The 26,757-nt window shown below is 38.9% G+C and overlaps 1 protein-coding gene across 23 annotated transcripts in view; it reads left to right on the forward strand.

Moving 5' to 3' along the window:
- The window catches only part of DLGAP1 (DLG associated protein 1), an 867,925-nt gene that overhangs the window by 585,147 nt on the left and 256,021 nt on the right, over window positions 1–26,757 (forward strand). For 17 of the 23 annotated variants that reach the window (XM_072734994.1, XM_072734998.1, XM_072734996.1 and 14 more), the window contains one exon: window positions 20,679–20,893. In XM_072734994.1, coding sequence (XP_072591095.1) covers window positions 20,679–20,893 — 215 coding nt within the window. Of the gene's footprint in view, window positions 1–12,643; window positions 12,758–20,678; window positions 20,894–26,757 lie in introns of those variants that run through there. The other 6 variants (XM_072735014.1, XM_072735016.1, XM_072735015.1 and 3 more) reach the window with 2 other exon arrangements.

A 26,757-nucleotide genomic window follows, 5' to 3' on the forward strand; every position in this document is an offset into this window, starting at 1 on the left:
TCATTCTGAGTTCTCCTGTAGCCAGCCCCAGGGCTTTGAGAGCCTGCTTCCTTGTCCCTCATTAGTATTTATCACTTTTACAGTATGCCACGGGGTACTCAGCACTATACCATGCTATTCAAAAGAAAACACAAAATCCCTGCTCTCAGGTGGAGTTGGGGGGCGGGGACCATTAAAAGCCTTCACAGAATCCAAGCAAAGGAAGATACGATAGTGATGAAACAATGTGTCCAGTAGGAGAGCTACTTAGGCCACCTTTGAGAAGTAGATTCCAAGGAGAGATGGAAGAAAGTGTGGTTGAGGACTCTATCTCCTTCTTAACCTGATCACCCTCTGTGATGACTTCAGGTCAGTGCACTACCTCAGAGCAAGAAGCAGGTGCAAGCCCGAAATGGAGCAAGCCAGGGATTCAAGTCACATAACAGGAGGGGCGAAAAAGTGCAACGCCTCCTTGGTGGGCAGATACCATTCACCTACTGTCTGTGTGGACAGCATTCAGAGTCAGGAGAATGCTTGAGAAGGGAAGAAAGAGAATCTAATCCCATTACCTTTTATGAGTACTCAGAGAAAACATCTCTAAAAACTGAGGATAAAAATGTTGCCTAGTAATGATATGCACCCGGGCTCTCACACAGATCTGATTTCCTCTTTCCTATTACCTGATAGATGCAATTTCCTCCTAACATGTATTTTTTTAAATAAAGAAAATCAGTAGGATTCTACGATAGGTGTATTTTTCTAGGTGGAAAAGTGATGCATTTGTCTTCATTTCCTCCTGATGTCGTAATCCTTTGGCATCAGTAATGCTACCAGGATTGGAACACTGATTTTAATATTTCATACTTTAATTGACTATAATTCTCCCATATATCTATTCAGTTTGAAATTTTGGATGACAGTGTATTTTCAGCTCAACCTACTTTAATTCTTATTCTAGACTCTGTGGAGTCATATGACAGCAGGTTTAAGGCTGATATTAACCACTTCCTATTTTTGGCAGGTTCGTATAAACATTATTAAATAGGTCTATAAATCAGGTAAAATATACTCAAAATCACCTTTATATGCACTTTCATAACCACGGTGCCTGCTGCAGAGCTGACACCAACAGATAGCTGCTGAAGGAGTGATCGGAGAAAGCACATGTCTAGAAGGGTGAACGAAGACAGAGTCTCCATCTGCAATTATAAGAAACTACTTCCATCCATGTTTAGGCTTCTGTTAAATTAATTACAATCACCCAAAAGCAAAACTCAGATGAGATGCCCTTCTACAACCAGTGACGGTGATCGGTTCCAAAAGTGCTAGAGTTTATATGTTAGAAAGGAGAATAATTTATGTGAGGTCCTCCTAACATAAAACTTGTCTTTCTTATATAATGTACATGGTAAATGTGGCATTAGAGTTCTGCTTCTTTCTCCAAAGGGTATTTTTTTAAAAACACCCACAAATGTCATCCTATCTATTTTTAAGCAGAGTGCTGCTGGGTAACCAGCTGAGTCGTCTAAATCCAATGAGAAAATTCTACGTTTAAATATGCTGTTTTATCTCATTGAAAATAAGTGGTGCAGACTGACATGGACCATATGGATTTTTGCATACAGTTACACGTAAATTTTCTTAACTTTGAATATAAAATTCTAGCCCAAGCTGAAAAAAATAGGAAAGCAAAATAGATTCTTTAGTAATGGCTCTCTAACAATTCCATTTTCTGATTTTCCCGCCCAAGTTTCATCAATTTCCAGTAAAAACCTGTTCCTTGGGTTTTCTTTGCAAGTGACGAAGTAGTACCTGTAGATTGAAATAATGTAAAGACAACATAAACGTTTAAAAATAGACCTATATGAGTTGTGAATTTTTGGTTTTTTTTTTCATAGATTTCATTTTTTAAACCGATTTGGGGGTTTTTCCACAGAATTAATTTTCCATTAAAGTTTTATTTGTTAATTCTGAAAAAAAATACTAACAGTACAGAATGGTATAGAGTTAAAAGTAAAACCCCTCTGCTTCCCAGCTCCCCATTTCTACTTCCTAAAGGTAGCCACAACTATTATCATTTTAACATCTTCCTTCTGATGTTTTACACATGTATTCAAACACAATATATACACACATTTCTTTTCTTTCTTTTTAACAAACTCTTATCATACTGTAAGTTACTGTTCAGCATTTGGCCCTTTTGACTTTATCATATATTTGGTCTTCTCTTCATGGCAGTACATATAAATCACCTCATTCTTTTTTAATAACTGTAAAGTGCTTCATTATCTAGGAGCGTTCATTTCTTTAGCAAATGTTTAATGCCCATTAACCATGTGCCAGGCACAGTTCCAGACACTAAGAATATAGAATTAAATTTAAAAAATCCCTGCTTCATGAAGACCACATTCTACTATATTTTAACATTTGAGGAACTGCCACATTAACAATATTGAGCAACATTATTCACCATCCCTTTTTTAGCTTTTACAAACAATGCCGTAAAAAATCACCCAGTAAATAAATCTTTATGCTAGTTTATCAGTTGGATAAATTGCAGATATTATTTGTATTCATTCAGTCTTTCAGTCAATTCTTTCTTCATATCATCAACTTCTCTAGGAATGGGTTGTGAAGCGTTGTTAATTGAATTAATGCAATGATAGAGTTTTTACACTTACTCTACCTTTGTAAATCTACCTCTTAAAGTCTTTGACTTTAATAAAGATATTATCTTTATTATCATCTGAATTGTATCCTTCTGAAGCAGCCAATGATAATGCTCATAGGGGAATTAGGTCAAATGAGCCAGTTTCCCTCTACTTTTATTGATCACACATGCTACAAACTTTTGATTTAAGCATTTCATGATAACCAGATGCCTCCCAGACACAATTTTAATGTCCCCATTGGTTTCTGTGTAGCATAAGAACAAAGGCAAGATATTTTGTAAATTGGGGCACCTGGGTGGCTCAGTGGTTGAGCGTGTGCCTTTGGCTCGGGGTCCTGGGATCGAGTCTTGCATCAGGCTCCCTGCAAGGAGCCTGCTTCTCCCTCTGCTTGTGTCTCTGCCTCTCTCTCGTCTCTCATGAATGAATGAATGAATGAATCTTTTCAAAAAAATGTTTTGTAAATTAAAACAAAACAAATAAATGTATTTCTCCATAGAAATTTCAAGAAAATTATGCCTTCTACAAAACTGGGCAAAAAAAAAAATCAATTGTTACTCATGTGATTCTCATTCAAAAACCCATCCCTAAGAAACCCCAGAGAGGAAAAATCACTTATGAGTTTCTATTGTTTTTATGCACCACATATTTATTACAATTGTAATGAGTTCAAAATTTACATCTAGGTGCATCTTGGATGAAACTAGAGAATGCATTCAAGTTGCCAGATTGAGGGGCGGGGGTGTGTGTGCCAGGGACAAAGTCATCTAACCCCCTCTGCCTCAGTGGTTGGAGGGGAGGGTCCCCCTTTCCTGCCTCCTACTCCACAATATCCTACTCACCCCCAGAAAGTATTTGCTACGTTTTAGACTTCCAGTGATATCAGGGACATTTGACTGGTTTGGGTAGAAATTAGGAAGCCACTTAGTTTTGTGGGTTTTTTTTCCTAATTTAACAACTATGTCCTCGTAGGAAAAATGCTTCCTGTGGACATTCTGACACAAAACTGTTCTGTTTTGTGTCGTCTTCTGGTTGTTGTCCAAACCCGTTTCAGGGAAAACAAAAGTAATTCCTTTTTGTCGAATGGGATATCATAAGTGGAGCTTAATTTAATGCTTTTCTATTAATTCAAAATTTGTTACTCTGCACAAACAACTGCCAGCTTGAGTGGGAGGTTAAGGACCCACTCGGCCAGCTGTAGTGAGGGCTGTATGAATTGCAGAAAGCCAGCATTGTTACCAGGAAAGCACGAGTATCTGAAAAACCTGAATCAGGTCAGTTTGACTTATTACCAGAAAGCTAAAGAAAGAAAAGAAGACCAAAAGCCTTTCTCAAAACAAATATATCTGTGTTGCTTCTGTCTCTGGGTAACATACAACTTCTGTAATAGGTTAAACATCACCCTTGAATATGAAATCTGCCTGTGTGTTCGTGGATGTGAGAGAGACGAAATACTGAAGACTGAATTGCAGTCAGTGTTTGGCAATAGAAGGGATGATGGTGTGCTTGCCATTCGCAGAGATTCTTTTGTATCCAAAGAGAATCATGTACTATCTTGAGTAAGACATCCTTACCTCATTACCATTTTCACTATAAAAGCGTGGCACAATCTAGGTTTATGATATAAAATGCAAGCCATGTGCCACATACCTATCCTTATAGATCAATGCCACATTCATTTCTCTGTTACTGTCTTTCATTTGCACAGATTCCTGAAGTGAAAAAAATAATGACATAGACTTGACACAAAGTGGAAGCTCCCAAAGCCTGAGTCTTGTTATGGTTTTTTTCCCTTCTACACACAGAGCCCACCCTCCGTTTATCCTCTGCAGATCCAGATAGGGAGATCAAAACAGTTTTACAAGTTGTGGAAGGCACTCATTTAGATTAATGTATTTTTTTTCCATTTTGTTGAGCCCACTGGATGGATAAATAAGTACAATATAATGGAGCTGAAACGCTCCATATAGGTCCAAGAGAGAAGAGACCTGAATCCTAGCCCAATTTTGCCACATATTAGCCATATAAACTGTAAATGAGGTAAATGATATTTATCAAAACATAATGTGGACAGATCTTCACCCAAAGGAGAGGCATAGAATTTGATAAACTGAGTGACATACTCAGGTTTCTTTATTAGTAGATATCCTGTGACCATTATGCTGCTCATATGGATGGCAACTCTCTAAGAGAACAATGCCATATAGAGCATCTCCCAAACCTCTTCTGTCTTAGAACCCTCTTCCATGAAGCATTTTGATGGAAGAGTGATCCATTAAATGTGTTTTAGAATGCACTGGGTGAGCTAAAAATTTTAGGATTCTGCTTGACTGGTCCTCCCGCAATCTGGTGATGGGGCCGTGTGGGTTTAGTAGGGGTTCTATTCCAACCCACTGTGGAATGTGGTTGTGTTTCCCCAGAGATCTTCATAGAAACATCCAACTTCAGCTCCCTGGAGGCCACCACAACCTTTCCTCTGGATGCTGGCTATATATGTCTACCCCCTGACAAACCTACCACAGATACTATACCAACCCCCATCAGCTTCTTCACTGACCAGGCCCCTCCTGACCTGCAGTCCTTCCTACTAGCCCACATTGGATGCTACATTTCTTCCCTGCCATTGGTGGAGAAAAATCCAGGACTAAAGATTCTCATGCTTACTTCTCAACTATTTAATAAGTCAGGTATATCTTAGGTGATATAATAAAAGATTTCATGAGCACTTTTTTCTTATTTTCTTATATCTTATTTGATACATTGCTTGGAACTGAATATATAGACATGAAAAAGGCAGAGTTTCTGCCAGACAAATAATATCATCCCTCCTCTCAAGTTGCTTACAGATTGGTGGGTGAGCCAGATATATAAACAAATGATCTTAAAATATTGCAATAGTGTCACATTAATAGTATGTGCAGGTTGTTACAGTAATTCTCTATTTAGGTTAGCTCTATATTCATTTTATTAAGGCAGGTCATTGTGGAATTCCTGGCCTTTTAGAATGTAGAAGGGCTGAAATAAAGGATCTGAAGCTCCTATTTATTTCACATGATGTGATGGTTCAGGTGACTAGATTTTCCTGTTCATTGGTCAGCAAGAAACAAACATTTCATAAATGGCTTCTCTGCTTTTAAAAACCTGTCAGTTAAATTCAGAATAACTTATTTTGTCTTATTAAAGAGAATGCACCTGTCAGGCACTCCGCTAGGCACTGTGTGCAAAGCTGGCACAGCAAGGTTTCTCTGCTTGGATGGCCTTTGCAGATGTTCTGAACAGCTGATTAGGGAGTTGGTGTTTACTTGTAGGTTTTTGGCCCAAACTAACTCCTTAGAAGAGTGAACAGAGCATATGCAGCTCACAACTGAGGAGAATGTATATGACAGTAAACATTGAGGTGGCCCTGACTGCCTCTGGAGGAGGCAGCGCGCCCACTACCTCAGAAGCTGCCGCTAGAGTCTCCATCTGTGATGGGTAGTTCTGTGTGGCCACCTGGCTAGACTAGAGTCCTTAGTTATTTAATCAAACACTAATCTAGGTATCGCTCTGAAGGAAGCTTACAGATATGGCTACTATCTATAATCAGTTGACTCTAAGGAAAGATTACCCCCTGATAATGTGGGTAGGCCTCATCCAATCAGTTGAAAGGCCTAAGAACAAAGCTGTGGCTTCCTAGAGCAGAAGAAATTCTGCCTCAAGACTCAGCTCCTGCTAAGTTTGCAGACCACTAACCATCCCTACGGATTTCACACTTACTGCTCCCCACAACCACATGAGAGAGTTCCTTTTTTTTCCCACTTCTGTTGATTTTTTAAATTTTATTTTTTATTTAAATTCAATTTGCCAACATATAGTATAACACCCAGTGCTCATCTCATTGGGTGAGTTCCTTAAAACAAATCTGTTCTGGGCAGCCCGGGTGGCTCAGGAGTTTAGCACCACCTTCAGCCCAGGGTGTGATCCTGAAGACCCGGGATCAAGTCCCACGTCAGGCTCCCTGCATGGAGCCTGCTTCTCCCTCTGCCTGTGTCTCTGCCTCTGTGTGTGTGTGTGTGTGTGTGTGTGCGCGTCATGAATAAATAAATCAAATCTTAAAAAAAAAAATCTGTTTTGTCTGTTCTGCTCTGAGAACATCAGCCCAATCAACTGTCCCTTACACACCAGCCTCTAGAAATTTCGCAAGTGCACTGATCTTCCCCCATCCCAAGCCCCCTCCTACTCCATGCTGAAGGAACCTTGACACTATTGCATATTCCATCATGGTTCAGATCTGCTATGAATTAAATAGAAGGTAGGGGTTGGCCCCATGAGGGAATTTAATCATCATGGACGATATAATTTCTACATGAAAATACCCTTTGAATTCCAAAATCAAGCAATTATCTAATAGAAATTGTATATGCATTTTTTACATCATTTATGTCCTTATAGTTAGGTCCTGATATATATGTTACTGTCCTCACTTTGTTTGAGAACACTGAGGTTAAAAGATGTGAAAGTCATTGGACCAAAATCACACATCTGGGAAGTGAAAGAGTCAAATCTGAATCCAAGTTTACCTGATTCCAAATTCTACACTGTATTCATTGTGCTATGCTCCTTCCTTATAAGTGAAAAGCTACCTGGGTAAGAATTGCCTGGTAGGAAAATATTCCATTTTTTTTCTGTGACACTTTTGTAGGAGCTCTGTATGCAGAAGGATTTAAACATTAAATGTCACATGTTTCATATGGATGTCAGAGGCCATATCAATTAAAATTAAAAAAAAAACAGGATTGTTCTAAGGTGAGTGAAAGCCTTTTTAAAAATTGTTGTTATTGGCTTTTTAAAATGTTTTGAACCTCACTGCTCCTGCCCTTAGAGGCTGATATATCAAAAACATGCAAAGGCATTTCCACCATCAGGCTGCCTTGACCTGGCTTTGTAGAGGTTGTCCTAACCCAACTAATAGACTCCCTCCATCTGTTTAGGCATCCCTGGCCCTGGCCAGTGCTTTCTCTGACTCTTGGCTACACAGGGGCCCATTCAGAAAGGACAATCTTGTTGTCCTCATTCTGAAGTTAGAGAACTTTTATGAGATATTCTTCTACAAAATTTCAATCAGTGAAAGTTAAGGTAGGTAAGAGCCAGAGAGCTCAATTCTAGAACTATTACTTTAGGGTCTCAAAGCTATTCATTCAACAAGCACATATTTAAACATTTACTACTGTACAGGAGGTACTTTGGGAGAAACAAAGATGAATCACATTGTCCCAGGATTAATAATGAATGCGGCGGTGCTCTGTGCTAGATGTTTTCAAAACAGTGCTTTTCAAGCCAACGATAGCAACCAATTAGTGGTTAGTGAAATCAATTCAGTTGGTCATAGAAAACATTATTTTTAATTAAATTGAATACAATAGAAGAGAACAGAAAAGAAGATAGAGTACATGGCACACAGGTTAAGTTTTTCTTTCTTTCTTTCTTTCTTTCTTTCTTTCTTTTCTTTTCTTTTCTTTTCTTTTCTTTTTTTTTCTTTTCTTTTCTTTTCTTTTCTTTCTTTTCTTTTCTTTTCTTTTCTTTCTTTCAGTTGTATATGTGCATATACAGTTTCCAAAGGAAGATGTATTCCTTACTGTGAAATGTAGTCAAAACTATTTAAAAGCTACTGCTCTAGAGAGAGAGCAAAAGAAGAAAACAAAAGCTTCGCTCTCAAGAAGCTTGCATTTTACTGGGAAGATAAAGCTAATTAATGAACAGCAGAACTCTTTGTAGAAAGCAGCTAATGACTAAGGGATACAATGAATGTTGCTGATTTAGTGTACCCGTGATATTAAGACCAGGAAAAAAATCACTGTGACAGTTCATTACTCCTTCCTCCTTAAAAAATTCCTCACTTGGCTTCCAGGACAACACACCTTGCTGATCTTTCTCAGAATCCCTTGTTTGTTCCTCCTTAGCTCCCTATCCCCTGTGGTTGGGTCAGTACCAAATGGGCACAGCTCTTGGTCACTTTTCTCTATCAACATTCATTTCTTAGGTCATCTCCGTTATTATCTGAGCTTTAAATATCATGTGAGTGCCCACATTTGTTTCTGCAGCCCAAACAGCCTGAACACCCAGCCTTTCATATCCAGGGCCTTAGTCAACCTCTCTACTTAGATGTCTCATGGGCATCTCAAACTTAATATGTCCCAAACTGAACTCTTAATCTTTACACCCCAGCCCACACCTCCCTTAGGTTTTCTCATCTCAACTAATGGGAATTCAATCCCATCAACTGACCAAGCCAAAAATCATTAATTCATTCTTAACTTTTCTCTACTCTCAATTCCCATGTCCAAGTCATCATTGAGAAGCCTACTGGCTCTATCTTCTCCCTACCTCCTCCACTACCACCATTCTCACTGCCTTCAATTCCAGTCTGGATTAGTGTATGAGCCTCCAAATTTTCCCCTCTAGAAACCTCAACTCAGTAAGCCAAGTGATTCTTTTAAACCAGGACCCGTCACATCTCTCATCAGAAGTTCCAAGCTATTCGTATCTCTCTGAGGAAAAGTGACAACCCTTCTAGTGGCCTATGAGGCCCAGTGATCTGGACCCCCTGCCCACCCATCACTATTCTGTGCTCACCTCCTGTCTCCTCTCACCCCACTGCCCTACTGGGCCTCCACAAAGCAGCATGGCAGGCAGGTCTCACCAGCCAGACTTTCTTACTCTTCTTTCTACTCCAAACACTTGCCCTACAGATCTTTCAGCTGATTCCCTCCCCATTTGATCTTTACTCAAGATCAGCTTCTCAGTGAGGTCTCCAAGGACCATGCTCTGCAGTACTGCAAATCCCACCACACTCCCCCTCCCTCCTTCGTGCACACTCTGTTCCCCTATCTTGCTTTCTTTTTTTCTGTAGTACAGCCCATCTAATATGCATTTTACTTACTTTATTCATGACTATCTTCCTCCTTCCCCATTATACATACTGTATCCCCAGTACCTAAAATAGCACCTGTTTCACAATAATAGGCTCAATAAATATACATTGAGTAAATGAATAAATCCCATTAAAGAATTTTGAAAGAGTCACAAAAGAAATGGTACTTAATTAACTCCACCTTAACCACTAAGAAAAGGAAGAAAATACCATAATAAGGTTTGGTCTAAGAAACCTCACCTCAGATTCTACAAAGAATACTCCAACTGGGGCATTTCCTTTCAACAGAGCCTGAGCTAGCTTGGAAATAATGGTTCAGATATATGTTGAGTGTCATGCTCATCCATCCACATGCTTGTGTAACAATTCCTATTAGTTCTGTATCATGCTGCCTAGAGGAATTGGATTGAAATATAGCCTTCGAGTACAAATCCTCAAAAGGCCATTTTCCCATATGATAATTTTGAAAGGGGAATTTGTATTACACATGTGCATAAAGACACCCAAAATATTATTCCACTCTTTCTAGATGTCAAGAACTATATTCACATAATTTGAAAGATGATGGTTTAATTGAATTAAAATGAATGGTGTTCACAAAGGAGAGATTCTATTTTTGCCTATTTGAATACAGTCTACTTTTAGGTGTCATGAATGTATCTTGGAATAAAAAGTCCAAACAGGTGGACCACCAAGGTGTCCCAGTAATCAGATGATAGTGATTTTTTGAAAAGCAGAAAATTTTGAGCTGTATCTCTTCTTAAATCTTTTGGTTCTTTCTGATAGACACCAAATAGCTAAGTTAATGGTGCATGTACAAATCTAATAATTTATGGTCCTGTTTGAGAAACTTAGTATCCCAAACTTAATAGTAAACGAAAGGAAAATATTTGCTGAAATCTGTTTCAAAATTGGTAATTTTTGAAATTAAGAATTAATACTAGAGATGATTGATTTGATGCAAACTAGCTGTTCTAAGCTTATCAGACTTTAAGTTCTGAGGCTAGAGATCCATATCTATAAACATTGACAAGTAGCAGGGTCTCTGAACTGCTGAGAGATTTAGAAGATTTTAGTCCACACCAATGTTTAGTTTTGATGAATGATGTTTCTACATTTGGGCTTCAGTTGACTTCAGGAAGATCACTAAACTACCTACATTTCTGCTTTTGAACACAAGACACAGAATTCAAATTTGCCTCAGGGAATTTAACTTCTGGAATTATAGCTACAAACCACAGGGGATATAGTGGACAGATGCCACCATGCATGACTACAGCGACGATGGCTCACCTAGCCATTGCAAGCAAACAGATATGCCTCAAATATGCCAGAAAGACATGCGAGGAATGAACAAGTTGCATTAAAAACTAAGAAAGTCTCTAAATTAGCTTATCATTGTCAATGGAAATAAATGTAAGATACTTACTACAGACCTAAACCTCTGTGGTTTTTAATCTTGCAATTTTTAAGATGTTTATGATCTTGCTTGTATATAAAATTTGTAGCCAACTGTAACTGCTGGATGATGGGTGTTCTGTGGTTCTTCCAAGCATCTAACCCTCCTTTCTTGTTACAGTCGTCAAAATGTTACAGCATTGTAGCTACTCGTAACTTAATGTTTGAGTTTTATATTTAATGGAAAATTGCTAAGTTTTGAAACACAGACAGAATAATATAACATAGAAATTTGAAATAAACCTGCCCTTCAATTATAAATGATTTACTAACTGCACAATTTACTGTAAGTTATTTAATAGCACTAAGTCTCAATTTTCTCATCTTTGCAATGGGATTAATAACAACATAGGGTTTTGTATTGAATGAGATAATGTTTGTGTGTTGGGATTATGAAAAGGCTAGCAGTAAGTCCTAAGGCCAATTTCTTCCCTATGGATGTTCTGACTGAAAAAGGAAATATCTTTAACCCAGTGTTCCAAGCAAGGGTAGAGATTCTTGCCTACCAAGCAGGCTTAGATCATATGCTCAGCCCTGACCCGAGCCAGGCGCCTGGGGAATGTGATGTGCTGATTGGCTAAGCCAACTCTTATGCTGCTCCTGAGATGCATGGACCTCAACCCTTCTGGGGAGGAAGGGTTCTCCAGACCCAAATCATGAAGATGTGACTACAAGAACCAGAATTAGAATCAGGGTCACAAAACTCACAAACGCCCACTACAATCAAAATGTAGGGTAGACAATGAAGAAAATTAATTTTCCTCCCCTATCCTCACATTATACCAGAATGTGATATCTTAGTAGCTACCTCTTGATGCGGAATCACAGGGCACCTTCCCAACAGCAGTCCCTTTGTCATCAGCTGTCACCTCTCCTAACATTTTCTACCAGCCCCAAAAGCTCATGGATCCCTCCCCTCCATTAAGGGGTCACAAATCTTGCCCCTTGCATTTCTCCCATAATGCCTTTTCTCAATGGTATCCATGCACTTCACACATAGACATTCAACTCCTAAGGAACAGTTTTACCATCAGGGAAGATTTTGAAGAACAAAGTACAAACTCAGTAAGTGATTCAAAGGTACTGAAATACTCCACTCAGCTTCACTTGCTTTAAATCTACTTTTCCCTTTCCTTCATCTATCCCCTAAATTTGCCCAATCACTTAAAACTTGTAAACACCTTTGAGACCAGAGACTGTGTTCTATAAACTGCTTTCGGAGTATTTACCCAGTACTATTGTGTTAGGTACCCTGTAGATACCTATAAATGTTTGTGGGTGAGAATAGTCCCATAGGGTCATAGTGATGGAGTCACTATTGCGCCGTGCTGTTTACAAAGTTTTGTTTAAGAGTGTTTAAATTTTTTTCTTTGGAGGGAGATGTAGCAAAGGATCTAAGCCCTATTTAAAAAGAGGTAGGTATTCGCTCTTGTCCTTCAAAGGTCATTTTTCATCCATCTGAAGCAAATTAAGTTTCGCACCCCCTCTGGGCTTCATGGGGAGTTAGAAAGGGTGGTTGCCAGGGAAATCTGATTGCAAAACACCAATCAGACCTGGGGATCTGCACATCGTGTTAATTGTCCTTTTCCTATTCTTGCTCCTTTTTTTCTGCTTTTGCTATGAGAAGAGCAAGCTTAAAAGGCTACAGGGACATTTATGCCAAGTCGCATTTGTCAAGTTGAAAGCTGTGTGGAGCAGAAAAGCAGTTCTCCCAGCTGTAAAGAAGATGCAAAGGACCCGAGTGAGTAGGGAATCTGAGAGCTCGCTAAAAGTGCTTAGAAGGCAGAGACATTCACGCCATTCCTGTAAACAGGTTAGGCAGGCATTCTGAAATCCAGGGTGAAGCCTTCTCACCACCGGGGTGCATGCAGCCCCCCACAGCCATCCTTAAAAGGTGTGGTTGTCCTGCAGGGTTTCCAGTCCTCCCAAAACTGTCCATTTGTGTTTAAGCACTGGCTCACAATAGCAGTTGGTAAGGGCACTGTGAGACAGTGAGACAGCTAATGCTGTTTTACTTCTTAATTATTTTAAGTATTTATTAGTTTAAACCCTCTTCATCAGTACTAGTAATTAGTGACAAGATAATATTTCTGCTTATTTCATTAGTTCCATTTTATGCTTATTTTAAATATAAAGTACAGCTGTGTGGGAGCATGCACTCCTTCCCCCCCCCCTTTATTTGTTTAGTCACTCAATCAATATACATTCATTAGAGGCAGGATGATATTTAAGCTTTGATGTCAGACAAAGCCAGACTCCTACTCATTATTATGACCTGGAGAGCGTCATTTCTGCTTTTTGAGTCTGCTTTGCAGCAGTAAAATGGACATAGTAATGCCCATCTTACATAAGACTCCTAGGACTGCTGGAAGTAGTAAAGTAACATAGGTATCTCTTCCAGCCCTCTGAGGTTATTCCACAAATGTCAGATTATTCTATAAATATCAGATCACTAGCTCTCCTTTCATAAATACAGTTTTTCCTCCTCACATTTATTCTTCTTTATCTAGCTCAAGTAAGACCAAGTAGGTTGATCCCCTCAAGCCATAGCCAAGCCCCCTGGTTGCTTTAATAGAAACACTCAATGGTTGAAGAGATCAGCAGCTACTGGGGAGCAGCCTTGCAAATAGCAACCTGTTATTGACATCCACCATTTTAATCACTGTTCTCACTTGCTATATTGTCTTTATTTCTACCTCATCAATCAAATGCCTACTTTATTTTTCCCAGCTTCTTTGGTTCCTGACAAATTAGAACTTTGATTTAAACCCCACCTCAGCCTTAGATGCCTCAGTTTTCCTCCCAAACCTCTGCCATTCAGAACTGCTCACAGAATTGTACTGGCCTCCCCTGGTATATTTCAGGACATACGCTCCATTTCAGCTGTCCCAGCTTTCTAAGGGTCTGCATTCCTTTTGTGGCTCTCAGATTTCCCAAAATCTCACGCATTTTCATTCCTCCAAACCTCACCATCCAACCTCCCATCTTGAGATGATCCGCTCTCCAGGAGTCACTCACACATGGCTTCATCTCCCAGCCATCATCTCTCAGCTCGTCATTGGCACACAATGTCTGACTCTATCTACATGTAGCTACACTGTCCTTACTGCAGCCCAGCAAAAGTGGGGGTATGAAACCACAAGTCCTGTGGAAGAGCCTTTTCAAAGTAAGCCTTCTCATGTCTGAAATAGTATTTCTTATGACTTTTACTTCAAAGCTTGTAATCCTTCATTTGTTTTATTAACATTTTTTTCCTCCAGACAGATCTTAAAACCATAGGGAGTGGTTTTTCTTATCTGAAAGATGTATTCTTAGATAACAATTGTTATTCCAAAGACAGCAAATATCTGAATATGGGGTGAGGGGACAAATCCCTGGATTGTAAACAGTAGATCCTATCTTGGGTATACTTGTCAGCCTGTGCTAACTACTAAGCTCTCTGGACCTCAATTTGTTTATTTGACAAGCTGAGATTACAATAATTCTTCTTATCCTTCAAGATAGTTGTAAGGATGATGAGACATTATGTGGGCTTGTGTTTTTTTGCAAAAGCATGGAACTGATGAATGGTAATTATTGTTATTAATGTGGCCACTATTAAATATGAACATTAAGTTATATAATTACTATCCCAGAATACATCCATTTCTTGTTTTCATTTTTGCACATATTTTTCAAAAGGCGTTTGATTCTAAGACATATGTTTTGGATTTTAGCATCTTTGATATTGGAATGAATCATATAATCTAGGGAGAGTCAGAGTTTAGTTGGTGGCATTTATTTCTTTCTTAGTGGCACAAAAACATACTGAGGGTTTTGCATTAGTATCTTAGACTCTGGAGTGTGGCATTTGGATGGTAGAGGAAAGCTGCAGATGAGTCAAAATAAGAGTACTTTATCTATTCAAAATGAAAACTTTATTAACCAAGTGGGGATGTGACCAACCCCCAAAATCAGCAAAATGTTTGAGACCTTCAGAACAGAAGGTATTTTCTTGGATCATATAACTTTCAAAGGTACTCCATGGGAAAGATTTTTATAAGGACCCCTAGCTTATCATAGCTTTTGCTCACAGATCTCCCAAAATGAATGTGATCCTCTTTCATCTGAGTTTAGGGAAACATAAAGGGTAATAAATTTGGCAGCACCAAAACACAGTCTACTTTCAAAGATCCTGAAAGAGAAATAGATACATTTTTGTGTATGAAATGTTTATGTTTTTATATAGGATAACACATATATTCCATTTGCATTTATATTCTTATACTAGAACATCTACTTTAATGAGTAGAAGATTATAAGCAAAAATGTCACTGCTTTTTTAATTCCCAAGATATTTATGGCTGGCCTTACTTTAAAAGTAGCCACAAAGAGACAGATTTCTTCTAACTTTTTTCTCAGATTTTTATGGTGCTTTGAAGTTTACAAACTTCATTCACACACACACAATTCCTATTCATTATACTTCTATTATCATCCCCATTTTAGAGATGGGAAAAGTGAATCAAGGTGAAAAGACTTATCCAAGGTCACACACACAGTGAGTGAAAGCAAAGTTGCTGTGGGCATTCATTCATTCATTTAGTGTCACATTTACCCAGAAATCTATTGTCTCTCTAGAAATGTACTAGGTCCTAGAAATAGCAATGTAAACAGTAAGAAACTTGCCCCTCTTTACCTTTTCAACCTCTCCCCCACCTCTGTGACTCAGAGCGGCAAAGAGCAGAACTTTCATGTAGCCCAGACTTCCTCTCTTGGTCTGGACAGTCCTCATACATCTGGAATATGCAGGTCTAGGGTCAAGGTTTAAAAATAAAAAATTCAATACAAACAAAAGTTTCCAAGGAGGCTTTTTTTCCCCCTTCTAGGTTTCCTCCTTTGTGAACCAAAAAGAGGCATTTGGGATTCAATCACTGGGAGTCCAGGCAACCTTCTGGTGGCCCAAAGGCTACAGGCTCCCCTCTCAGCCCTGCAGAATAAAGATGAGACCCCAGGACAGAGAGTTGGGGTACTTACTGATGGGAACTCTCATTTAAAATGATGGGAGTAGGTAGTATATTAGGACTTTATGTTTTGCTTAATATATTTCAATTATTTTTTACCTTTCTTTGAGAAAGAAAATTGGAAGCAGGCATGAGTCTTGGAAACCCAATGTCATCCATCATGAGGGAGCATCTGAGTGCTAACAGTAGTGCAGAGCTCTGCTAAAAGACCTTTACTGAGCACTCCCCATGCATTTGTGGGCATTACCTCATTTAATCCGTGCAGAACTCTATGGGGTAGGAAACAGACAAGGAAGCTGAGTCATAAACCTAGTAAACAACAAAGAAGGAACTCAAACCCAGATAGTCTAGATGTAGAGCTCACACCTCTGACCCTCCAGCAATACTGCTTACCCTATTTCTGTGAGCTTACAGAAATAGGAGAGCATGACACAAAGGCGCATAAAACATGTGGTACATATAAATGCCATTGTGTGATTATGCAAAGTAGGTGTGCAGAAGGACAATGTGGATTAGGTTTGGGGCCATACAGTCACCAACACAACCATGCACCTGGGCTCTTGTAACTGGACATTAGTCACAGCCAGTTGTAAGGAATAGGCATGGCTGTGTGCCAATAAAATTTTATTTACAAATACAGATGGTAAGTTGGATTTAGTCTATGAGCTATAGTTTGCTGACCCCTAACATAGAGATACAGGCTATAGGTTTCATTAAAAAGATCAATTTAATCTGGAGCAGTTGGAGGGAGCTTCAGAATTGCTGAGTTCAGCCTGGAAGGAAGATTTGAGACAGACATGCAAGACAGTTCCACAGCCTAGCCCTACACCTCTGGGCTCTCCTTCTATAACCTTCCTCTTGCTGGGTACTCTCCCATCATGCTGGCATTTTCATTCCTAGGCTTTAATTATGTACCAAGCTTATTCTTACTCTAGAGACTCCACACTGACTGATCTTTTTGCCTGGGAGCTCTTCCCAGTTCTCCTCCAGGCTGGCTCCTTTGGTCAACAGATCTCCTCTGGAGTATTACTGCTTTCCTAGTGGCTTCTCCGAGGAACAGGTTAAAGTATTCACCCTCCAGCCACATTGTTACCCCATCTTATTTTCCTAATGGCATTTATGATTCCTGAAATTACCTTCTTCATTTATGTGTGTGTTTGGCTGTTATCTATCTCTTCCTTCACTGCTTCCAGAATATATGCTCCATAGCATGAGATCCATGTTTATATTCTTCACTGCTGTATATTCCCAGCACCCAGACCATGACTGGAAAAGAAACAAGCAAAAAATACTTGCAGATGTGAAGGAAGAGTGAGACCGGACAAAAAGAGATGTGGGAGGAGACAGAAAATGCAAGCATGCCCCATTAGGTTATGTTTAATTTTCTCCTGTTCTGTAACTGAATAGACTATAGCTATGATTAGAATGATCCATCATTCAGTGCCCATACACTATTTCAATTAAGAAAATATCCTCATCCTGTAATTACAAGATGATAGCACTTGGTTATGGTCATTCTTTGGTCAGAAGTCTTCCATATTTCTGAACTATGACATGTGGTCTGAGTTATAGAATGGCTATTCCTGAAATAAAAAAATGTACACTAATCCCCATTTTGTTTGATTGAAAATAAAGCTCTCTATTAGAGTTTAATGCTTAAACATATGCATTAAAGAGCAAATAATCCTTTTTTTCTAATTCAAAACTATTGTTAAATCAAGCCTTTATTATATTAATTTTATTCTTCTTCCTTTGACATTTGTTCGTTCCAACCAGCTCCAAGGTTAGTGCCTACAAGCAAGACATCTGGCTGGCCTGTCATCAACAAGTGCCCAGGCTGCTTTTCTATTTGTTCCAGTTTTCCTTCCTTACCAAGACTTCTATTCCCTTAAACTGCCAGGACCAGTCATACTGAAGGCTTTCTCAGACAGCTGTAAGGTTAACAGTTTCTCTGGATTTCCCTACATTTTTTCTTTCTGTGCAAGTAAGGCAGACAGATTCATTAACCTTTGACTAGATCATGGTAGTAGCTGTGGCCCATGATTCTCCTCTCTTTCCAATAAAAAGGGAGTAACATTTCACACTCGGACCCCTTAAAAATTGGTATACCTTCTTTGAAAACTATGTGGTCACTCTCTCCTCTTTTGCTTTTGCTTTAAAAGAGTCAGAATAAAGCTTCGGGCTTGGTCATAGCAATTTCAGCGACATTATTTTTTTCTTCTCCAAGATCTTGATTTTCTTTTGTTTTACATTTTTATTCGAACTGATTTCAGTATTAATTTATAGGTAATCTTGTTGTAGGCTACCTTAAGTGTATGAACAATGGATTAATTTTTAAATTCCATGCAACTTCTTAGCTGCTATCATTTGAAAACTGTTTCACTGAGAGATATACAGATTAAATACTTCCTAGTTGATTCCCTTCCCAACAGTTGCAACCTATTTCTAGTGCAAACCCAAGTTTCTAGCATAAACTAACTTTGGGAAAAACATCTAAACAGAAATTTGCCACATTTTGTTTTATAACTGATATGACCTGATATAAGTTTGTCCTTAGTCTCTGACATATTCCAGAGACCAATGCTTATTTATGAACTGTGCATCAGTACTGAGAAATGGCCAAGTGCTAAATGCATCGTTTATGACCCTCAACTGTACCAACTTAATTTTTAAAATGTAACTGCTAAGCCAATAATGAGGTTCTGAACATGATCATATCTTTGCAATGAGTCACCTTCCAACTGAAGGAAAACAAGACTGTTCTAAACATTTATAATTTCACTAAGAAATCTTCCTTGTTGCTGTAGTGATTTTGATGCTTTTTAGCTAAAAAGGTTAAAACTCTACACTGTTACTACCATGGTTAACAAACGGCAAATGGATCAGATGGAATGGATTACTAAGGTGACATGGGACTAGAGTTGTTTGGGTCTATAGCTGCCAAGATTATAGCCCAGAAATAAAGACAGCATTAAATAGTGGTCAAGAGCAAGTCCCTGGGAGCTGCCAGGTTGGAACTTTGCCCCTTCATAGTTGAGATTTATGTGTTCCGATGTGGGGTTCAATCTCACAACCCTGAGATCATGACCTGAGCCAAAATCAAGAATCGGATGCTTAACTGACCAAGCCACCTAGGCACCCCTTTATGGTGCTTTTTTAATGGAACATTCATTCTCACTTCCTAGGCCTTATAACATTTAGAAACCAGTGCTATTATGTGTTCTTTTATTAGTTGTGTGTTCTTTGGCAAATTCCTTAAGCTCTCTGAGTTCTTGTGTCTCATCTGAGAAATACAGAAAAAAATTATGCAGAGTTGTTACATAGATTAAAAAAAAGATCCTGTAAGCAAGTACTTAGCATAGTCAAATGTTAATAATGAAACAGTATATTTGATGGATAATCAATAAGTAGTTAGCATCAAAATATTAAATCCTGTTTACTTTCTCATTGAAACTTGGCCAGTTTCAGGGAACCCCTCCTGGCTACTCCTTCCTCATCACCATTACTGATAACTCCTACTTTTTCTAGTCTCTCTTCAGTTCATGTTCCATTTATGAAGCCATATCTTAAACTTGCTGATGTGTTTATTTGGAACTATTCCCAACTGTGTTTATGCTGTCTTCTCATTGCTGTTAAAGCATGTGAAGGGCAAAAGAAACCTCCTTTTTTTTTTTTTTTTTTTTTTTTGGTTTCTTTTCATTAAGCCTTGCACAGTATTCTATGCACCATAGGCTGTTTGTTGTTTCTTAATGGATAAAAACAGTGGTCATTATGCATTTCTTTTACTAAATGGAGGAGTAATGAGATCCTAGGCTGAGTCCATGTTGAAGCGGAAAATCTAAGTGGAACTGAAGAGAAAGTCATAAAGAAATCTTCTATAGCATAGTGTAGTATTCTGCTGAACTCAAAGGAAATGATTGTAGAAACAAAAGGGGGGCAGTGTACTAAGAAAATTATCTTCTGTGGTACCCCCAAGTGAGGATTTAGAATAGGATCCAGCAGAGCAAGAGGAAAAGAACAATTCAGATAAGTAGCTCTACCAGGTAAGTAGAGAAATACTTCAGGGGTAGTGTGTGTGGCAGAAGCCAAGGAAAATTTAAACTAAGAAAAGGCCTCTAGCTTTTATGAGATCATTGGAAACCTTTGAAGACTGCTTTAAATACAAATTAAGAGGGGTTCGGACAGAATAGGTTATTGGGAAGTCAATGTAGCTGGCTCAGGAAGAAGAGAGATTTGATACAAGACAGTAGAGATGAAAGGTGTGAGGAGGGTGGAGATAAAACCAAAAGATTCTTAAATTTTAAACAATAATTGAAAACAAATAATTGAAAAGCTCAAATAAAATTGTTCTCCTTTCCAATGGCATTCTTTTTGGAATTGTTTCTTAGAATTCTTCTTATTAGCATGAGAAAAATGACAAAGCCAATGGTCTTAATTTTTCCTAATACACAGGATGTTTTAAAGATCAAGACATGGACTTGCATGGATTAAAATGTTTTCAAATCAATTACAGTAAAACACAACACCATTATTGAAAAATGAAAGTCTGAAGCTCTAGATAATTCATCTATATTACCCACGTTCAGTGTCATATCAAAAAAAAAAGAAAGAAAATTATAGGATTTTATTAAAAATTAATTATGTTTTCAATATGAATAGGTCCCTCAGGATGACTGGACAGGGTACACCCCTCGTGGTAAAGACGACGAAATCCCGTGCCGAAGAATGCGGAGTGGCAGCTACATCAAAGCCATGGGAGATGAAGACAGTGGTGACTCCGACACAAGTCCCAAGCCTTCTCCCAAAGTTGCCGCACGAAGAGAAAGCTATCTCAAGGCTACTCAGCCATCCCTTACAGAACTCACAACACTCAAGTAAGTGTTTCTAGTGCTCTACTTCTTGTAGTCCAGCCCCTTGTATTAGCACCTAGAATCAGATAGTGTGACTCCTGGAGTGACTAGGGCAGAGTCCACCCTACAGTTGGAGCAGTGCAATGCACTGGATGGCCTATTGATTTTGACCTGGGGCCTGACTTGTGTATTCTAGTGCCTTCAAAGATATGGACATCCAGGTATGTTCTGTAGAGATCATAAACTGAACCCCAAACTCCAAGAAAAAGAGTTTAAAACCATCCAGAATGGCTTCTGAAATGAATTAAGATTTCCGGTCAAAGAGAAGATCTATGTATCTCAACTCTTAGATGTTTTCTTAACCACTAAATCTGAATTTTTCAGATAATTGAGTAATATAATTGGGCAGATGATCTTGGAGAAATTTATAGAAAGCAGCTATGTTTAAAAATTGAGTCATATGTGAAGGTTCTTGATATAGGTTTTTAAATTGGACACTAAACACATATAATTTATAAGACCTTAATAATGCTTTGGGGGGCACATGGCTGTGAGTCTTGAACTTAGAATTTTAAGTATGAGCCTCACATTGGGTGTTGAGATTACTCAAAAATTAAATCTTTTAAAAAATAGTTTTGGGTTTTGAAAAATATAAGTAGTCCTTACCTCCATTTGTGCTATTTGTAAATAGAGAACAGGACTGCAAAAGAAACTACTGAAATTGATTAGTTTAAGCAAGGCCTGATTTAATTTTTAATATTATTTATGAAGAGTAAATCAGAACCTTGGAATATGTCAAGACTTGGACCATAATTTGAAAAATATATTATGAATAATTCAGATTTTTAAGTACCTTTTCCCATATTTTGAAGAAATACATACTACTATTCATGCATTTACTTTACGTTACAGAATAAAATATTAAAAGACAAAATAAATAAAATACAAAAAGGCCAAAGCTGTCAGATTAAGGAAAACAAACTAGATAATCTAGAGCACTGAAAAATAGTGGACTATTCTATGAAGGAAAGATTTAAATAGCAAAATACGCTATATCTTCAATAAGTAGACAGAGAGAGTCCTCTCACAAAAAATTTTTTTCAAGAGGTCATGTGGAAACTCTCCAGATCATTTCAATAAAAAATTAATACCAATGACACTAGTAAACCAACTCAAGAAAAGAAGTTTTTTTTTTTTTTTTTTAGATTTTATTTATTCATTTATTCATGAGAGACAGAGAGAGAGGCAGAGACACAGGCAGAGGAAGAAGCAGGCTCTCTGCGGGGAGTCCGATGCACACCCTAAGCCAAAGGCAGATGCTCAACCACTGAGCCACCCAGGTACCCTCGAAAAGAAGCTCTTCTTACTTTCCTTCGACTTGCAGATGCCCTTCCCCCTTCCCTTGATGACTACTGGTATTAGTTTTCTAGAACTGCCATAACAAAGTCCCACAAACTGGGTGCCTTAGAATAACAAACACTTGTAATATCACAGTTCTGGGAGCTAGAAGTCTGACATCCAGTTATCAGCTGGGCCATGCTCCTTGAGAAACGTGTTGAGGACAATCCTTCCTGGCCTCTTCCCAGCTTCTTTTTTTTTTTTTTTTTTTTTAATTATGATAGTCACAGAGAGAGAGAGAGAGAGAGGCAGAGACACAGGCAGAGGGAGAAGCAGGCTCCATGCACCGGGAGCCCAACGTGGGATTCGATCCCGGGTCTCCAGGATCGCGCCCTGGGCCAAAGACAGGCGCCAAACCGCTGCGCCACCCAGGGATCCCTCTTCCCAGCTTCTGATTGTGCTGGCAATCCTTGGTATTCTTTGGCTGCTGCACTTCAATCTCTGCCTCTGTCATCACATGGCGTTCTCCCTTCTGTGTCTTCCCACAGTTGACTTTCATGACACCACTCATATTGGATTAGAACCCTCCCTAATGACCTCATCTGTACTTGATTAAATCAGCAACCCCCTATTTCCAAGTAAGGTCATGTTCACAGGTACTGGAAGTTAGGACTTTGATATATCTATGTGGGGAATGTCATTCTGCCCATAACACTGCCACACAAAGTAAAAGTTGATCATGGGTATGAAAAATATAAACAGGTTATGTTGTACATTGGCACATCTCACGAAGGCTCAGAAAATCAAATATACCCAGTCTAGGGGGGAAAAAAACCAACCAACCTGGATTTATAATAAAGGCAGTCTGCCAAGTGGTTTAAAATGAGGGTGGCCAAGGATAACTTGTGGCAAATATCTTCTATGGACTTTAAAATATCTCTCCACTAGAGACCACAATAGGCAAACACAGTCCTGGTGTTAATTAACATCTTCCAGAAGAACCGAAGAAGAGAATACTTAGGTCATGAAAGTCATTTAGACCTTCAAGAGCTCAGTTTCCTCAGCAAGCAGTGGGACTCTGCAACCTCCAGAGTGCCTTCCACCACATTAGTATTGTTAGTTGATCTCTCAGGATGCTTTAGTCACATGGGTCTCGGGTAATGTGACATAGTGATTGCTGCTGCTCACGGTAATACCCAGGTATGAGGAGAACCGAAAGGAGTGGAGCACAAGAAAAGTGAGGGAGGTGCTCTGAGGAGGCTGAGTACAAAGGTAGGTGCAGAAATCACTTCTCACATTTATATGCCTTGGGCTACTTTCCACACACCTTCAGGGCTGGGGTGGGGGGGTGGCGGATATTTGCTCTGAAGTCATTGGAACTCTTTCTTTTTCATTTTGCTTCCTACATAATATATTCCTTTCAAGTCCTGGGCCCTATTTTTACAACCATCATGTATTTCTTCAACTTCTCAGAAGTTTTAAGAGCAGCAGTGTTTAAGAGTTTTAAGAAAGAGACTAACACAGATAGTGGCTAAGATGTTGGTAGAGAAGTCAGCTACTTCAGACAGTGAAAACAATCACTGAGCTGAGCTGTTAGTGAATATTTTCTTCCTCCAAACCTACGGAAATTCAAAATGGCAACCAATTTACTAGGGGACCCCTAATAAATTAGACATTTTTTTCTTTACTCAAGATGGAATTTCACCAGACCGTCTCTATTCTTTAGCAAGCAAGACAACATCTGATCATCATTCAAATATGCCGTTCTTCTCTTTCCTATCATCCCATTCCCCAGGCTTATTTCTCAGTCATGTTTGTTTCCATTCATTCCTCCTTCACCTGGCTTAGGGATTCCATTCCTCTTTACAGTCTATGTATTAAGCTTCCATCATACTCAACTACAGATGATTCCTGGTGAGTTCTAGTTTAATGGTTCTTAAGGAGGCACACAAGAAGCCAACAGAAATACACTATGGAGGCAAAAATTCAAACATGACATGACTTATAATCAATGCTGTATTTTATTCCTTAATGATGTTTTGACTCAAGACCATCATTACTTCTCTAGAAGTTTGAAGCATTTAGTCCCTCGTGAGAAAAAAAATATATATCCCATATCCTGGAATTCTATTTCCCCAAAAAAGAAAACTATATTTTTGTTCTTACTTCTTTGACATTTAAGTCAATTTTTTTTTCCTCCTTCCTCCTCAGCAATTCACAGCTTTAGGGATGAATCATAGCCATGAACCAAGATAACTAAAATTAGCCAAGTGAGATTGGGGCAACATTTTGTTTGAGGTTTTCAACTCCTATCTTCTGTCAGAAATGTTGGAGAGAAAGCACTCCTGTACTTTCTTACATTTTCTCTTCTCTATTTTTAAAAGGCATCTTGAGGGTTTATTTACGTCACCTACTCAGTGTTATTGTGTCCAAAGGCCAGTTGAACATTCCAGAGTCACGAGCAGGCTTCAGACAGGGAACTCCATCTTTGGGCCACAAAGCTTCTGTAGCTACTCACTGAGGACCATTATATCTCTCTTTCCCTTGTCTTGTTCCACAGCTGGTAACAAATCCCTTCACCTCCCCATTAGCTTTGCCTTCTTTCTTTGTTATTAGCTAACCATGAACTTGAAATGGATAATCAAACATTAGTATTTTCAAAAAATAACTTCTGGATGCTTAATAGTAAATTCTCAGGCAAGTCCAGAAGAGGTTTAGTGGCCAGAATCCCCTCAAAGTGTGTTGCCATAGCTTGGCTCTGATGAATTTAAGCCTTAGTTGGATTTGTTATGATTTGCTATTTATTCTAGCATCGAGACTACTGCCTACAACCCTGATTAGTTAAAACCCTGTCCAAATCCTGTCTTGGACTACCCCCCCCCCTCCAATAGAACTTTTTAAAAAGTGAGCTGCCATTTAAAAGATTCTAAAGTTAAATTCAACCATCCATTAATTCTAGGTAAATAACACTTTAAAATTTCCTCATACTTCTTTATCCCTCATCCAAGCACTAAGACAAATTTTCTCCTTGAGGAAGTAGTCATTATAATCATAGACTTTGAAAGGCCTCTGAAATTGGCAAGGAGGGCTCCAGGCTTCTTTGCATGTTTGGCTTTGGGGGTGACCAGTTAGGTCGAATGTGTAGCAACTTTGATAAACTATCTAACAAAAGATATCAAGAAGGTTCATATTCAGTCCTAAATGCCTTGAAGGTAGGTAGTTTTTCATTTTCAAGATGCTTAATCCTCTTAATATTCATTATTTTCCTGATCCTGAACATATATATCATACATATATATAGATTAATGTCTCTGAGCCCTACCCCCCAACACACACCCAAATATAATGAAAGGCTTAGGCTCTTAGCATGATAGTACCACCTAGATGACTCCCATCACAACTCCCCCACCCCACCCCACAACCCCATTAGCCAATCCCAGCTTTAGTGGATCACAGGACCCTTTCCACTGAACACAGATACATTTCAGAACCCTTCTCAACACGATTCTCCAGCCCCTACTTCTCACTGACTGATGATGCCATAGGCTCCTGTCTCTCATTCACATGGTCTCAGACTTTTCAACACTACTGTATATAATTGTAAGGATGAGGCACAGAAGATCTGGGAGTTCACTGTTAAAAGACAAAAGGAGCAGTATTGGTAAATAAAATAATTTGAGAAGAGACATATGGGGTGTTCTCCTACAACTATAGTCTGGAAATTTAAAATGGATCCATCTTGGGGATCCCTGCATGGCTCAGCGGTTTAGCACCTGCCTTTGGCCCAGGGCATGATCCTGAAGTCCCGGGATGGAGTCCCGCGTCAGGCTCCCTGCATGGAGCCTGCTTCTCCCTCTGCCTGTGTCTCTGCCTCTCTCTCTCTCTCTATGTCTGTCGTGAATAAATAGATAGAATCTTTAAAAAATAAAAAATAAAATAAATAAAATAAATAAAATGGATCCATCTTATTTTATTTTGTAAGTGGAATTGGGACGTGCCTAATTAAATCAATCTGATCTGCTTATTTTGAGAGACTGTATACAGCTGGAGCTTAGTGTTTTCACCAAGGGCATCTTTACCTCTGCTTCACCTCTGTTCTCACATCTGCTTGTTACCATTGAGAGCTGCAAGGAAGGGCTGATGATTTTTTAAAGATTTTATTTATTTATTTATTTATTTATTTATTTATTTATTTATTTATTTATTTATTTATGAGAGACATGGAGAGAAAGGCAGAGACACAGCAGAGGGAGAAGCAGGCTCCCTGCAGGGAGACTGATGCGGAACTCGATCCCAGGACCCCAGGGTCACACCCTGAGCCAAAGGTGGACGCTCAACCATTGAGCCACCCAGGTGCCCCAAAATGGATCAGTTTTATATCAAGAACCCAAAACAAGCTTCTTGCTAAAGTGTCTGTTTTTGGGTATCTTCGTATAAACTATTCACTCCCTTTTTTCTCTCTAGACACACTGTGTCCTCTGCTAGTTCCTCACATTCCACAAGCTCCTCCTGCCTACTTACAGTTCCTCAGATCCTTCTCTCCCCAGAAA

Source organism: Vulpes vulpes, chromosome 13, assembly GCF_048418805.1.
Source record: "Vulpes vulpes isolate BD-2025 chromosome 13, VulVul3, whole genome shotgun sequence".
In the NCBI taxonomy this organism is placed as follows: Eukaryota; Metazoa; Chordata; class Mammalia; order Carnivora; family Canidae; genus Vulpes; species Vulpes vulpes.